This window comes from Chrysemys picta, chromosome 13 (genome assembly GCF_011386835.1).
Source record: "Chrysemys picta bellii isolate R12L10 chromosome 13, ASM1138683v2, whole genome shotgun sequence".
NCBI lineage: Eukaryota > Metazoa > Chordata > Testudines > Emydidae > Chrysemys > Chrysemys picta.
In genome coordinates, this window is record NC_088803.1 from 48634269 (window position 1) to 48651560 (window position 17292).

The 17292-nt window shown below is 42.0% G+C and overlaps 2 protein-coding genes across 3 annotated transcripts in view; one reads left to right on the forward strand and one right to left on the reverse strand.

The window, feature by feature from the left end:
• The window catches only part of COL9A3 (collagen type IX alpha 3 chain), a 68678-nt gene extending 65967 nt beyond the window's left edge, over positions 1-2711 (forward strand). The window contains exon 32 of the mRNA XM_005302894.5: positions 921-2711. Within this exon, the coding sequence (XP_005302951.1) occupies positions 921-1117 (197 nt within the window). The 3' untranslated portion in view covers positions 1118-2711. The remainder of the gene's footprint in view (positions 1-920) is intronic.
• On the reverse strand, positions 2396-13228 carry TCFL5 (transcription factor like 5). Of its 2 annotated transcripts, none has more exons than XM_005302893.4 (7): positions 13066-13228; positions 11546-12352; positions 10371-10557; positions 9508-9670; positions 8235-8478; positions 6688-6829; positions 2396-2978 (listed from the first exon to the last, which is right to left on the reverse strand). In XM_005302893.4, the coding sequence occupies exons 2-7, from the start codon at positions 12265-12267 to the stop codon at positions 2856-2858; spliced, it is 1581 nt and encodes a 526-aa protein (XP_005302950.3). In that variant the 5' UTR covers positions 12268-12352; positions 13066-13228; the 3' UTR covers positions 2396-2855. The 2 variants fall into 2 exon arrangements, with proteins under 2 accessions (XP_005302950.3, XP_065422205.1); XM_065566133.1 differs by having other exon boundaries at positions 8235-8475; positions 13066-13202.
• Between the last annotated feature and the right edge of the window lie 4064 nt (positions 13229-17292).

Below are 17292 nucleotides of genomic sequence, written 5' to 3' on the forward strand. Positions count from 1 at the left end.
TGGCCTATACCTGTTTATTCAGGAATATGCTTTTATTTTTATGATAAATCTCCTCCTAGATAGACCTTTTCATAGTATTTTACGGGGACATTTTTACTGCATCTACAAATTCAGTAGAGGGACACAAGGGGAAGATTTCCCAAATGGCAAAAGAGAGTTGCTTTTGTGCTTAATTCTCCGATTTGTGCCTTTGGGAATCAACCCACGTGAATCCTATTATTTCACCTTCACTTGATAGCAGGTAGAAAATTAGAGGCCAAGTTGAGGATCCGCTAAGACTTTAGGCTGAGATGTTCAAAGGACCTAAGGAAATTAGGTGTTCAAATCCCATTAAAATTCAATGGAGTTTGTACACCTAACTCTCTTAGGCTTTTTTGAAAATCCCAGCCTCACACATTTTTTGAACATCAAGGAGGCAACAATCACTATAGGCTCGAATAAACGCTGTTAGAGGGGCTGCGCTGCATGTGGTTTGTGCTATGTCTGAATTCCTTTCTCCCTACAGTTACCATGCTAATCTGGGTTACATGGTAGGAGAGAGATGACTCACTCAGAAGCCAGTTTTGAAATGATCAGCCACAGCGAAGTATGGTAGTCCCCAAAACAAGCAGACATATATGTAGAAACAACTATGAATTGGCAAACTTCTGCTGTCAGCTATTCCAGTGTAAATCCAAAGTAACTCCACTAAATCCAGTTCAGTTATTCCAGGGTTAGACCATTATAACAGAGCAGAATTTAGCCTGTGGCTCAAACCATTACCATATTTACTACAGATATCCTATACTCCAGAGAGCCATAATACAGCACTAGATATAACCCTCTTACAGCTTACAGATACCTACCTAATATTTTAAATTTTACATGCAAATAAAAGCCAGGATTTCACCCTAAACCATTTTTCTTTTCTCTTCTTTAAGGTCCACCAGGTGTAACTGGAATTAGTAAAGATGGTCGAGATGGTGCTCATGGTGAACCCGGTCTGCCAGGTGATCCTGGTGTACCTGGTGCAATAGGAGCTCAGGGAACTCCAGGAATCTGTGATACATCAGCCTGCATGGGTGCTGTTGGAGGAGGAGGATCCAAAAAATCTTCAGCACTAAAAGTGGAGAAGTGACTGAATATTTAAGTAAACAGTGAATTGTATGAAAAGAGTCAGAATCCTCCTAGTGATAAATGGACAAATATTCCTTTTATTAAAATGAATAAAATGGAGACTTTGACACAGTAATTCAGTTCCATGACACAGGAAAGCATCAGACAAAAACCTTTACTAAAAAGATGCATAAAACTGTTTCCCCACCTCCACCCCTTATTTTCCAGAATTTTTACTGCAAATCAGTCTCACTTTCCCTTCCTCCCCACTTTGTTGAAGAGACCTACAGGAGGAAGCGCTGCTCCTTTTACTGTCATCTCCCTAACTGTACAAAAGCTTGTGGCTATTTTGCATAAAGGCTTGAGTCTATGCTCACTGAATTCAGTAGTGGTTCAGGCACTAATTGAACATCATTGACCATGTATATTTGTTGTCCACCATGAATTATCAAACTGTACCTCAAACATTTGCCATGGCTAGTAAATGTTAAACCCTTTGCACTCTTGCAATCTAACTCTGCAAAGGGTGTAATGTATATATTATAATTTACAGGGGAGAGTTTTTGTATATTTCCATGTTATAATAAAGGATATTCAATAACCGCATCTTCACACCCTCTACTTCAGCTATTTGCACAGAATTTGTGAAAAAAAATCCCAAGTCAAAAAGGATGCTCTCCTCAACACCAGCCAAAATTACTGTATGAACTATTGTAAAAATAAAAGGAGATTTTTTTAACCTTTTTTTGTGATGATGTAACTGTCATTATACACATCAAAGCTTGTTCTACCGAACCCCATCTTCCCCCAATTGTTTTTATTAGAATTATTTAGAAATAAATTGCTGCAAAATTGTGAATATCCGTGATTTAAAACAGTATTTATTTTGGGGTGACTTTTTTTGTACTATAAAACCTGTCAGCATCATCTGTTTTAAGAAATTAATAAAGCCACTTTTTCAGTTCATAAAATATACTATTTCTGTCCTGAACATTGCATCTTATTAACAAGTAGAGACATTTCTACTCTTTTAATATGAAAATATTTTGTGCACTTAAATAATTCACCATTTACAATATACCACTTTTGGACTAAAGCAACAATACAGGAAAATTGTTGGACAGTTTGTGCAAGAAGTATTTAAAATACTACTGTATTTTAAAAGCAATGCCAATAGCATTGTATGATTCTTTAGTCCTATGGGGATGTACGGTTCAATATGAACTTCAAATTTGAATTCCAATGCATATAATATTGTTTGTAAGATGTGTACTTATTATACAAGCACTAACCAATTTAATTTTCTCACTGTTTCAATTGCGAAATGGGCACTATAATGGCATCTTTATTTATTTATTTATTTATTTTACATTTAACAGGAATGTACATTCATGACTGACTAAATACAACAGGACAGGTTGATGGTCTATAACAATTTCTAACAAGTTAAAATGGATTTTGGTAGCTATTGGGGGGGGGAAATATTTAGTGGCTGTCATGACATTTTCTTGTTGGCTCTGGTCCCAAAGCTCTCTGAGAGGACACTGATCAATCAATATTGTTGGTAATTCATTTATCTTTCCATTTGAATAAAGAATGTTTTCTTTACTGTTCTATTTATATTTTGCAAGTCACTCTTGGATCCTGCAATTTCAAATTAGTCACAGGAGATGAAGTCCAGTATGTGGACATAAAATAATTGCTATGGAACATCATTAGGTATCAATACTTTCCATAAAACGCTGGGTATTTAGTTCAAATTACTTGATCTCCATTGGTGTGCTATTCTGTATGTTTTCCTGCATTGGACATGTTACTAATGAGTCAGCTCTTGTTAGTTTTAGTCTCCTGCCTGTTTTACCACAGAACACAGTCTCAAATTCCTAAAACCAAAAATACAAAGTAATTATTATCATGCTTAATGCAATACATATTTAAGTAAAATATTATTAAGCTACTAAGGGGCGGGCAAATCCTGCAACTGGTAAACCTTCGAGGGAATGATGGTCCAGTGGTTAGGATGCTAGCCTGGGCCATGAGACCTGGTTTCAATGTCCTGCTCTGCCTCAGACTGCCTGATTGACCCTGGGCAAGTCACTTAGGCCCAACTCCTCAAAGGTACCTAAGCAGAGTTAAGTGCCTAAATATCTTTGAGGATCTGGGCCTTAGCCTCTCCGTGCCTCAGTTCCCCATCTGTAAAATTGGGATAATAGGGTTTCACTACCTCACAGGCATGCTGGGAGGCTAAATACATTAACAATTGTGAGGTGTTTAGAAAACAATTGAATTGGGCAGAAAAAAAATTTGCCTGCTCCTACTGACTAAATACTGTAGGAGCCCCTTCCAGCTAATGTGACCCTTTATAACCCCCACAACAGTTCTGACAGAGAATGTTTGCAATTGTGCCTCCAGCACAACTGCATCCCCCAAACCCATCTTTGTAGTAGAACATAAGGAACCCCTGCAATGTGGTATTAAATGAACATGGAGCTCTCAGTTGGCTCCCAGCATAGTGCTCCCTTCTGCTGTGGAATCTTGTTGGTTTTGCTGCACTCAGAACCTGCCACAACTATTAGGGAAGGATAGAATTTGTTCCTCCATTTATGTGAACTTTTGTGTGTCAAATCAGTTAGCATTTTAGGAGAAAATTCTACTTTCAACTGGTCACATACAGCCTGTTAGTCAATGGATACTGCTTGTATATAGCTGAAGGCAGAACTTTTATTTTTGACTACAATTCTGCAATTTAAAGCTTAATTTTATGACAAATTGGGCAGCTTTTTCAGTGGACAAAACTTTGCGGACACAAATGCTCCAACCCCAAAGACTTCTGCATATGAATGCTAGTTTTCATAGTGCCTGCCCTGAGATGTCATTTTGAAAAGAGACTAGGAAATAAATCAGTTCTTGAAGTGCTGTATGCTGCCGCCACCTGCCGGGAGGGACCATATACTAAAAAGGACACTGAAGGCTTCTGCTACATGGCCATTGTGCATGGGTGTCAAAAATCACCTCCGGTGGATGTCATCATTGGATAACATACATAATATGCATACAGAAAAAAAAAAAAAATATATATATATATATATACGAGGGCTGTCAAGCGATTAAAAAATTAATCATGTTTAATTGCACTGTTAATAATAGAATACCATTTATTTAAATATTTTTGGATGTTTTCTACATTTTCAAATATATTGATTTCAATTACAACACAGAATACAAAGTGTATAGTGCTCATTTTATTTTTGATCACAAGTATTTGCACTGTAAAAAAACAAAAGAAATAGTATTTTTCAATTCACCTAATACAAATAGTGTAGTGCAATCTCTTTATCATGAAAGTTGAACTTAAAAATCTAGAATTATGTAAAAAAAAGTGCATTGAAAAATTAAACAATGTAAAATTTTAGAGCCTGCAAGTCCACTCAGTCCTGCTTCTTGTTCAGCCAATTGCTCAGACAAACAAGTTTGTTTACATTTGCAGGAGATAATGCTGCCCGCTTCTGGTTTACGTTACCTGACAGTGAGAACAGGTGTTCTCAGGGCACCGTGTCACAGATGTTCTCAAGGCACCGTGTTGCAAGATATTTATGTGCCAAATGCGCTAAAGATTGATATGTCCCTTCATGCTTCAACCACCATTCTAGGGGATATGCGTCCATGCTCAAGGCCGTCCCCACCCATATGCAAAGTACGCAGCTGCGTAGGGCACCAGGAAATTTGGGGCACCACATTTCCTCGTGCCCTACACAGCTGCGTGCTACACCAGACCCTGCTACGCCCTCCCCACTCCACCCCTTCCCCAAAGCCTCCGCCCCCGCCCCCACCCTGCCTCTGCCCACACATGCTCCGCCTCAGCCCAGCCCCCACTCTACTGCTTCCACAAAGCCCCCATCCCTGCCCCGCCTCTGCTCTGCCCCCACTCCTCTGAGGACTGCAGCAGGGGGCAGGCCTGCACTCACCAGCAGCAGGAAGTGCAACGACCCGGCCCTAGCCGCACCACTGGTAAATTCGGGGGGGGGGGCGGTTCCTCCCTGGCCCCCCAAGGCTGGGAGCCAGGGGGGCAGAGCAGAGCAGGCTGGGACTGGGTCACTCCACAGGGGGGCTGCGTAGGGCACCAGAATGGCTAGGGACGGCCATCCATGCTGATGACGGTTTTTGCTCGATAACAATCCAAAGCAGCGCAGACCGACGTATGTTCATTTTCATTATCTGAGTCAGATGCCACCAGCAGAAGGTTGATTTTCTTTTTTGGTGGTTCGGGTTCTGTAGTTTCCGCATTGGAGTGTTGCTCTTTTAAGACTTCATGCTGCACACCTTGTTCCTCTCAGATTTTGGAAGGCTCTTCAGATTCTTAAACCGTGGGTTGAGTGCTGTAGCTATCTTCTTTGCATGTTGTGAAAGTGTTCATAAAATGAACATGTGCTGGGTCATCATCCGAGACTGCTATAACATGAAATATACGGCAGAAAGCGGGTAAAACAGAGCAGGGGACATACAATTCTCCCCCAAGGGGTTCAATCACAAATTTAATTAACGCATTATTTTTTTAATGAGCGTCATCATCACAGAAGCATGTCCTCTGGAATGGTGGCCGAAGCATGAAGGGGCATACGAATGTTTAGCATATCTGGCATGTAAATACGTTCCAACGCTGGCTACAAAAATGCCATGCAAATGCCTGTTCTCACTTTCAGGTGACATTGCAAACAAGAAGCAGGCAGCATTATCTCCTGTAAATGTAAACAAACCTGTTTGTCTTAGCGATTGGCTGAACAAGAAGTAGGACTGAGTGGACTTGTAGGCTCTGAAGTTTTTGAGTGCAGTTATGTAACAAAAAAAAATCTACATTTGTAAATTGCACTTTCATGACAAAGAGATTGCACTACAGTATGTATGAGGTGAGCTGAAAAATACTATTTCTTTAGTTTATCATTTTAAAGTGCAAATATTTGTAATAAAAATAATATTCGCTTTGATTTCATTTACAACACCAAATATAATATATATGAAAATGTAGAAAAATATTTAATAAATTTCAATTGGTATTCTAGTTTAACAGTGTGATTAAAACTGCAGTTAAGTGTGATTAATTTTTGTGAGTTAATTGTGCTTCATCGACAGCCCTAATTACTGAACACTCTAATAAAATAAAGTACAAGACAAATAAATTCACTTATAAAACCAGGGAGATTAGAATAGGAAGCAGAAGATGGAATGGGAAAAACAGCTCAGTGTGTATGAGTGAGCAGGATAGATATGGCTTCAAACCTACAGCCTGCTCTGGTTCCCCTAATTCCTGAGTGTGGCTCTAATTAACCAAATCAAACTTTACTTAGCTTGTGAGATCTGATGCAACACAGACTATGAGCTCAACTGAAACCATTCTAGTAATACCTATTAAAAGAACATCCAGTTCATTGACTTTGTATCCTTCAGCCACGTTTTTTTAAGAGACAAAGTAAATGTCCAACACAGGTGTTTCATGCGTCTTTCGTGATGCAATACAGATTTAGTTAAAATGTTTAACCATTTTAAGATCATTATTAGAAACTATTTAAAAAGATGGATTGTATGAGATTTATTAACCTTTTTCAAGGAATCCCCGTGCCTTTCCTGAATATATTTCAAAAATGCTGTTGTCCACTGTAATGTTGTTGCCTTATCAGTATCAGCAGTGCAGAATGGAACCAGAAGATTCAATTCATCACAACAAATCCGGATTCTGCGCCTACAGTCAACGCAAAATAATAATTTCTAGCAGCCAATTAACCCAGACAGCTGACATAGATATATGGTTGTATAGCTGTTTAGATGTTGATATTTGTTTTGCATTTTGAGGGGACCAACACTGGATAGGTATGAATAGGAATAAACACAAATATTTGGAAGACTCACCAAAGCTAGCCCAGGTCAATGTAAATTACATTGCTTTGTGACAGCTAATTTGCCTACTTTCCGAAGAGTTGCAGTCACCCTAAGACAATTTTGCCAGTGCAACCCTTCCTCCGAGTTTTTATTGGGGTTAGGAAGAGGATACCAGCTTTAGTTTTTAGCCAGGGCTTGACAGACCAACTGCTAGCAGAGGCTTCAAGTTCTGAGGGTTTGTTCTGAATCACTGCAAGATGGGGAGACTCCATTGAGGCCTAATACATGGGCGCTAAACCTTAGACAGAAATTTTAAAAGTTCTACTTAGTTGGTTGTATTTTTGCTTTGTGGTCATTATTTAACATTTACAGTGCAATAGTGTCTAAAGACCACATCAGGTTGAGCCCTATTGTGCTTGGCACTGTACAAATATATAATAATAAATGCCAATCCCTGCCCAGAGATCTTTCAGTTTATGGCTGCTCTACAGTATTAGCAATCACTCATTTCAATATGATTCATTTCTACTAGCGTAAGTCTTTCTTAAAACTGCCTTTAAGACACAAAAAGCTTGTATCAAATGAATATCTATACTCAATTATATCCTGTGCAAAAGACGTGGATTTAGGAGTGAAAAGCAAATGACATTTTTCCATGGTGTTCAATTGTAGCAGTAGCAGCAGCCAGGAGCCCCAGGCCCTTTAAATCATCACCGGAGCCCCAGGCCGCTGCCGCTACCCCAGGGCTCCAGCAGCGGGGCTCTGACAGCAATTTAAAGGACCCGGGGCTCCACTGCAGTAGCGGCGACCGGAGCCCCGGGCCCTTTCAATCGCAGTCGAAGCCCTGCGGCTCCCGGCCGCCTCCACAGCTGGTAGCTCTGGCGGTGATTTAAAGGGCCCAGGGCTCCCAGTTGCTGCTATCACAGCCGGAGCTCCCAGCCTGTTAAATCTCGATTTAAAGGGCCTGGGGACTTAAAGGCCCCGCCCCGCTGCTCAGGACTCCAGCATACAGGTAAATCCTTTAAGTTATTTTCATCCCTGTATAGAGGTGAGAAATAACAGACCTCAACCCTATTGTCCCTCTGCAAATTTGTATACACAGAGTTAATCCCTTACCACCCTGATGAGAATGCCACATTCCCCAGCTGACAAAGTCAGCAAAACATGTCCAACAATCTATTTTAAATGATATAATTAGTATACTGTAATTAATTTATGCTTTAAGAAATTTTTTTTGTTGGAACTCTTCACAGAGCAATGGACATTACCTTCTGTCTCTTTCCATGCGGTTATGTCTCTCCCGGCGCTGAGAGATTCCTCCCTGAGTTCCACTCTGTGCCAGCATACTTGAATTTACCTGTGTTGACTGCCAAGTACCTTGTGCAGATGCAGTATTTTGGCTATCACATATATTTTGAATTTCACTAAGAGGTTTGCGGTCTACATTTGCATCCAACTGGCGTATTCTGCTGCGACTTCTTTTGTTTATTGCTTGTTTACATAAAGCTTCTTCTTTGCAAAACAAGGGGAAAAAGCAGTACTTTATTTTTGATTCTCCCACTCTATCATTATTTAATAAATATTAAGCTTCACTGAAATTTTATGATTTTGTAAGTAAGTTTTCATTTTGATGGACTAATCTGTAACTAATATAAAAAAGTTAGACCTCTGTAATTGTAACTCTTCTTACTTTCAAATTAGTTCATCTGAAAATTAAGTGCCTAATTCTACTAAAGCACTTTGAAAATATAAAGTGCTGTAAATATGAAATTCACATTTTCAAGATAATTACTGCTGCACTACTAAATGCAAACTAGTGTTGAGGCAATCAACTTTTTCATCCTACTATTCAAAGGAAAAAATGTCAATCAATAAATGAGCAATATCAAGTTAATAATTAAGGATCAAATGCTCCCATAAAGGGGAACGTGAATTTCAGCTTGTGATATTTCCTCCTAATTGTTCTCTGCTGCATTAGCACAACTATTGTCACATGTGGGGCAGGAGAGAGAAAGAGAGAGAGAACCATCACATGCACAGATTTTCCAGGATGCCCTGCAGATCTGCCCAGCTGGGGAGGGCAGCCACACAGAGGCTGTATGAGACTGACTATAGCAACACATTTTTATAGGAGCCCTGCTGCCATGGCCTGCCCTGTTCTCACTGCTCTGAAATCCCCCTGATGCCCCTCAGGTGGAGACTTACTACAAGGGGAGAATCTGAAGAATGATAATTCAGGTTTCGAAATTCACATGGATGTGCTGGGGCACTGATAGTTTTGGCTCCCTCATAAAGTGGATTGCCACACCAGCACTTAGCGGCAAACACCATAGTCAGAAACCAGAAAGGATGTTGATCATTTCTGAAAGTCTGTCAAATACCTACTGATTCTGTAGATTATTTGTAGAGTTCAAATTGCATATATGGAACCAGTAAAAGCACATTCATCCTTGAAAACAAACTGACTAAGTAAGTCAGAAGAAGTATAATTTGAGGTTGAGTGGCACAGAAAGCAAAGTGAGCAGAAGCTAAATCATTTACCTCCTACTTTAATCCAAACTTGTTCAGGTAAAGCTTTATTCCTAGTGCCTACTGTTTGTTTAGTGGATTCAATTTCCTGATGATAACAGAAAGAGAATGCTCTAGGTAATCCAAGGTCTTGATGTTTTGCAGCTTCCAGAATAGTACATGATGTGCCAGAGTTCTGAAAAGGAAATTAGGGAGTGTTAAGTGAAAAGAAGAGGATAATACTTTTGATATGTATTTTAATGTTAGTCCTATCCTATGAGTTGTATTGATAAATCAAATGCCAATTGTGATTTTTTTCTGTACCACAGTCATGTGATTTCAACATTCAGACCATTTGTGTAGTTTTATTGTACCTCTGGCAGTTTCTGCTTGCCAGTTTTGGTTATTATTCTTGGCTTGTAGTAACTGTGTGAAAATGAATTCATGAGTTTTTGTCAAAAGAAAATGGAAAGAAGGAACCAAGAGAAAACTCTACTTGCTAACCACCTACTTGCAGCTAGCTATGTCTTTGTGAAGGAAACTGATGTAGCGGTGAATTGAGTGACTTAAACAAAAGTACCTTCCTGGAAAGAAATCAGACTGTTGGTCCTGCCAGTTGGGTACATATTCATGTAAGAGATATAAGGACTTAATCAAAATGACGGAGAACTATATTTCATCTTTAAGAATATTAAAAGGACACATAAATTATAAATCCCTCTGAACATGCCTACGTAAGTTCCTTTTAAAACAAAACTCTATAAAATAACTTTGAATCTGATCAATTAAAATGAAATTGTATTTTAGTTAAATCTTGCAGAATTTTTACAAATTTAGACTATTGTTAAGATTCAAAGAAGAAGGCTACAAATAATAATAGAAAACATAAAATCTACCTGTGTTTGTGAAGGGTTAGCACTTCCAGAAGTAGAACAGGCATTCATAGTAAATAATGGATATGTGAACTGTAAAGCAGTAGCTGCAGCAGCAGTCTTATTTTTCACTAATTTAGTACATTTATTCTGCTGCTGGTGAAGAGGCACACTCATTAGTTCTGCTGGTTGACGAATAAGTGTTACTAAACTACAAAAAATAAAATAAAATAAAACAAGACCAGTTACTTGAAAATGACAACTGTAGAAACCTTTTCAGCTATCTACTCTTCTAGTGACAATAACTAAAAAAAAATCACTTCCATTTACTTTAAATATACATTACCATTAAGGGCCAACTGTTTACCTCACTGACTTCAATGGCAAAAAGGATCTGTTTAATAAATTATTTTATTCTGTACAGTGAAATTACACTGTTGGACTTCATAAAAGTAATTTCCTTCAGCTCTCTAAATTTGAAACTAAAAAAGTATATATTGTGTTGTAATAAAAAACACAGGCTCAGTAACAAAAATATTCAAATAAGTGGTAGCGTGTGCAAGTCTGAGGTTCATATCTTGCTGCAAGCGGATTTGTGCAGATAAACTTTTACATTACAACACTAACCAGAGTCCTCTGATTAGTCTGTGTGAAATCTCCATTACTTTTTGCAAAGTAAGAAGGATGCAACATAGAATCATAGAATATCAGGGTTGGACGGGACCTCAGGAGGTCATCTAGTCCAATCCCCTGCTCAAAGCAGAACCAATCCCCAGACAGATTTTTGCCCCAGATCCCTAAATGGCCCCCTCAAGGATTGAACTCACAACCCTGGGTTTAGCAGGCCAATGCTCAAACCAAACATCTAAATAAAGCTCTGGTTTATATATTTTGCTTACATTTGATGTTGATGTCAAAAATAAAGTTGAAAATTAATTCATTTACACAACTATCTTGTGTATTGTATTCATAACTGACCAAGTTCAGACCTAGTGTAAGTAAGCACAATTTGAAGTTAATGGGAATTGGGCCCCCACTTCCTCAAGATCTTAATTTTGTGCCAAAGCACACAGCTAGTCATTTTGAGTATTAAAAACATTGCACTGTTCATAAATTTGAATCTGCCTAAATTAATACTGAACTACATGAAAATATATAATTTAACAGTAAACTTTAAACTAAAGTTAATGACAACACACTTGTTAAGAGTCACTCCAGATTCTTGTGGCTCTTGGCATCTGGGATTTTCTGTCTGGATGCTGTTGAATCTGTCTTCCAAACGAACACGAACTGCAGATTTAGATCTAGGCTCAGGAGCTGGTGCTGAATTTTCAACAAGTACAGTTTCTTTATTTGTCCCACCAAAATTTTCACCATGTTTAACTCTTACTAAACTGTGCCCTGTGACTTCTACAGAGCTACTATTAGGTGTTTTATCTACTTCATTAGAAGGGAGATTAGATTCACTAAGTAGCATCATTCTGAGCTCTTGAAAGTCAATGTGCCCCAGACATTGGTTTGAACCCATTGAATTGCTGTCAGAAGACAGACCTGACTGACAGATAATTGGGTAAACTGACTGGTTCCCAGAGTAGGATGAAAAGCCAGCTTGATTGGTGTTCACTGAGGACTGGTGCTGAGGTTGATCTGCAGAATTACTAGCTGAGAAGAAAGCAGAATTGAGCCTAGCTTCCATTTCGCCTTCGTTTCCTTGTGCCTCCATGTGTGAATAGAGTATGTGCTGAAGCTGGGTGTACTCTATTTCCGTCATTTCCACCAGGTTGAGGTCTGTGGTGGTGAAGCTAAGGTTTTGCTCACCAAAGGAGCTGTCAGTTGGGACTTCAGGTCCAGCAGGAGCAGGATCCGGAACACCAGCAACTGTCTGCGGACTGGAGGTCTGTTTTGGAGTTGATCCTGACATGACTTCAAACTAGAAACTGAATCAATCACTAATAAATCCTTCAACAACAAAGTGTGCTTCCAGCAAATGCTATCATAACCACTCCCTCAAAAAAAAAAAAGAAGAAAAAAAGACGTAAATGAAGTACTCCCCTATAACAACAGCTCCAAGAGTGCAATGAAACAGCACCCTGTAAAAGAGAGAGTCATCCAACCCGAGATGGAGAGTACAACCCCTCCCCCAGTCCATAATACTTCTTCAAAAGAGGGGACATCACATCCCACTTGGCGATCCCCCACAGAGGAGCCCCACCCCCAGTATGGTCCCCTCCAAAAAGAGAGGGAATAACCCACCAGAAACACCACCTCCAAAACAGGGTGTAATCTCCCAATACCAACCCCCCTCAGAATGGAGGATAGGGCCCCCAATAATGTCCCGGGAGAAGGCACTACCCACCCAATGAGGCTGTCAAGTAGAGGGCGGAAGGGCTCTGCCCCTAATGATAATGGATCCCACTCCCCCCCCCCAATGGAGGGGGTGGTCAACACCTCCCAAAAAAAAATAACACCAAGCAGGGGGAGGGGTAAATTCAGCCCATCTCACTAACACCCCAAAATAGGGTGGGGGGGTAAACTGGGCCAGCGCAGCCTGCCCCCTCCCTAGTGCTCAGTGAGGAGCAACTGTAGCCCCCTCCCCTCAAAGGCCTGCCCCACAGAGATCGGCCAGGTGCGAAGTCTGCCTAGCAACAGGCAGGTGGTGTGTTGGGGGGGGGGGGGGAGTCTGCGAAGTACAGTTCCGCCTGCGGGGCGGACCGCCTACCCGTGCGCGTGCGCCGCCGCTTTTTAACCGCCGCGAGCCTTCCTTCCTCCCCGCCACGCGCACCCCAGTGACCGAGGGAGGCTCGCGCGCGGGCGCCACCCGCTCTGTCCTCGCCTCGCGCCGTAACTGCAGACGCTGCAGGGTGAGATTCCCGCCGAAGTCGGATTAATGGTCACGTGCCCGCCCCGACATGAGCCAAGAAAACCGCTGCGCATGCGTCGTCATCATCATCATTTAGTGGAGCGGCCGGGATGGGTTATGCTTCCTTCACTCGCCATCTGCCCACCTGCTTCGCGTCGGCTGTACCCACAAACCGCCCCACACGTTCCCCCTCCCCCAGATCCCCTTCCTCCAGTCCTGTCAGGGACACACCCCCACACACACCACCCCGAACCGTCTCCTTCCCCCACCCCGCTCGGGGCCCATCTCCCCTCCCCCCAGGGCCGGATGTACCCCTTACACCCCCCTCTGCGCAGCTCTTCACCCCTCCCCCCACCTACAGCTGGCCTTTGTGTTTGCCATAAACAATGCAACTGCCCCCACACACCCCACAGGAGTACCCCCTACCCACCCACTATCTCCCCTCCCCCATTCCCCCCAGGAACACCCCCACTCTTCATTCTTGGCAGAAAGTCCTCCCCCTAAATTCCCCCCTTTCCCAACTCCTTTCATAAGCACCCCCACACCATTTCCCTCTCCCGCCTAGATACTCCCCCCATTTCCCTTCAAGGAATCCTACCCACAGAGCATCAGCCTGGAAGGGAGAACAGGGCTCTTCTGTGCCCAGCTCTGCCACTGTCCAGCGGTATGACCTTACGCAAGTCATTCTCGACTTCTCCCCCCCATAACAAGGGAAATAAATCCAAAGTACAGAAACAGAAGAGAGGGAAATGTAGTAAGATGGCGCTGGGTGGGTATGCTGCATGACATGAGATTTCTGTCACTACTTCATGTCATCACATAAAAACATCCCCGTGTGTTTGACTAGATTGAAATAATGGTGGGTACAGGAAAACTACCCCAGCACAATCAAGATACTGCAAAACTTGGGCGGGGAGGAAATGCCAAGGCCAACTTTTGCTCTGGGGTAGAATGGCCTAAATGCAAAATAACTCAGATAAAGGCAATAGAGTTTATGGAGGTTTACACTTTTTTTTTTTAATGGAGATATCCGATCTCCTAGAACTGAAAGGGACCTTGAAAGGTCATTGAGTCCAGCCCCTGCCTTCACTAGCAGGACCAAGTACTGATTTTGCCCCAGATCCCTAAGTGGCCCCCTCAAGGATTGAACTCACAACCCTGGGTTTAGCAGGCCAATGCTCAAACCACTGAGCTATCCCTCCCCCCTTCTGCAACGAGGATGGAGCAAATTCTGTTGTTTAATTATGGAGGAATTGGTTCGATTAGGAAGAGGTTACATCTAGACAGTACAATGTCAAGACTGTAGGCATGATTTTCAAGGCATGATATTCAAAAGCACTTAAGTGATTGAGAAGCCCAAATCACATTGACTTTCACTAAGATTTGTGCTCCTAAAGTCACTAAGAATCTTTTCAAAATCACACCAGATACATTGTATGGGATCTAAAGATCTTTGAGGATGCTGTCCTGTCAAACAAATGGGCTACTTAGTACTGGTCACTCTGAGCTCAACAACCCAATTTATTTCCTACGCATAAGCGGCGTTACTCTTGCTTTTCAGGTGTAATTTTTCTTCTCTGACTGTATATTGATAGAGAAACCATCCATCGGCTATCTCTGGATACGAGGCTGATGTCTGTCAGGGGGAAAAGTCATTGATGAGACTTAAGATGGCTGAGAAGTCTACTTCATGCTCTACCTGTTTTTCCACATACGTGACTGGTGGTTGTTTGAAGAGACCACAACTGCTAGCCGGGATGCTGTACACTTTCTTTCTTCCTTTGCCATTTCTCAGGCTCTAGAGCAAGGCGATTCTCTTCAAAATGGACCGAGGCTTGATGTATGATTCTGTTGCCACCCAGCTCTTCCCAAGTGGTAGGATCTATGTCTCCCTTCTTAAGATATACTTTCAGGGTGTCTTTGTAGCATTTCCTTTGTCCTCCATTGGGCCCTCTTACCATGACTAAATTGAGAAAAGAGGACTTACTTTGGAAGATGAGTATCAGCCATCCACATACAATGACCAGCCCAGCAAAGTTGATGTTTCATAATTAGGACCCTACCAAATTCACAGTCCATTTTGGTGGTCAATTTCATGGTCATAGGAATTTAAAAATAGTAAATTTCATTATTTCAGCTATTTAAATCTGAAATTTCACAGTGTGGTAATTGTAGAGGTCCTGACTCAGAAATAGGGTGACCAGATGTCCCGATTTTATAGGGACAGTCCCAATTTTGGGGTCTTTTTCTTATATAGGATCCTATTACCCCCCACCCCCATCCCGATTTTTCACACTTGCTGTCTGGTCACCCTACTCAGAAAGGAGCTGGGGGGGGGGGGGTGTTGCAAGGTTATCATAGAAGGGATTGTGGTACTGCTACCCTTACGTCTGTGTTGCTGCTGGCAACGGCGCTGCCTTCAGAGCTGGGCAGCTGGAGAGCAGCGGCTGCTGCCTGGGGGCCAAGCTTTGAAGGCGGAACCGCCACCAGCAGCAGCGCAGAAATAAAGATTGTATGATATGGTATTGCCACCCTTACTTCTGCGCTGCTGCCTACAAAGCTGGGCCCTCAGGCAGCAGCTGCCATGCTCTGGCTGCCCAGCTCTGAAGGCAACAATGCAGAAGTAAGGGTGACATGGTATTGTATTACCACCCTCACTTCTGCGCTGCTGCTGGCGGGGCGCTACCTTCAGAGCTGGGCGCCCGGCCAACAGCCGCCGCTTTCCGGCCGCCCAGCTCTGAAGGCAGCGGAGAAGTAAGGGTGGCAATACTGCGACACCTTCCCCCGCAAATAACCTTGTGACCCCCCTACAACTCCCTTTTGGGTCAGGACCCCCGATTTGAGAAACACTGGTCTCCCCTATGAAATCTGTATAGTATAGGGTAAATGCACACAAGAGACCAGATTTAACAGTCCGTGACGCATTTTTCATGGCCGTGAATTTGGTAGGGCCCTATTCATAATCTTCACCTCAACACTAGTAACGTTAGATGCAGAGATAACACTGATACTGGCGCAACAGACTTCCTATCTGATACAGAGAATCTTCCAAAGGCAGTGCTGTTGGTACCACTCCATCCATTTAAGATGGCTTCGATATATCAACCATATCTCGCACCCATAAAGAAGAATGGGGATGACTACTGCATTGTAGACCAGGCTCTTAGCTTCCATCCACAGATCTCTGCCAATAAAGACACAACAGAGCAACTTTGCAAAGGATATAGTAACACAATGGAGCTTGTGTTTGAGAAACAAGATGGGGGTCCAGTAAAATGTTACTTCCAACCTCTGTTAGTGAAAGAGACAAGCTTTCAAGCTACACAGAGCTTGTCTTCAGATCTGGGCTGTCTCATTCTGTGTGCTGTCCCGCTTTTCTTACTTACATACATACACACACATCCCTTAGGTCAAAGTCTACACAACAGCCCCTCCACGCTGGTTATTTGCATTTCTGGAAAGCCTGGCATTCGCCTTTATTTTTGGTGGAGCCATGCCTGTATTTTGGGTTAGGAGACTGGTGTTTTCAGTCACTTTTTTACATTCATCCTGAAAGAAAGGCAGGGGTTACGCCCAACCTGTAACAGCAAGGTTTGTCCAACCTGCCACAATACCAATCTCCTTTTGCACAAATGGAGCTGTGATTTGGTTCAGGGGTACAACAAGACATGGTTTTTAGCCTATCTGCCTCTGCTCTGTTTTAGTGAGCTGGCACAATTATCAACATATACAAGAATTCTTTGAAGCACTAGAAGCAGGATCCTCATGGTCAAATGTGCTGCAAACTGATAAGAGCAGAGGAGCAGGTAGCATGGAGAGAGTAGGAAACCAATTCCCTGGATTTGCTATTGTAAGATTGAGACATTTTAAATGTTAACATACTTGCAGCCCTACTGAGGAAACAGTTTTCCTTTGCAGAAAGGTCCAGAAAAGATTTCAAGTTTTATTGATTTGTAAACCATCATAAAACTCTAGAAGTAGCCCCAATAAAGTAATTAGACTAAAATTGAGTGTAGATGTTCACTCTCCAGCTCATACACACAACCTACACATAGTCACAAGCCACCGTTCTGTGTGCAATGGGCA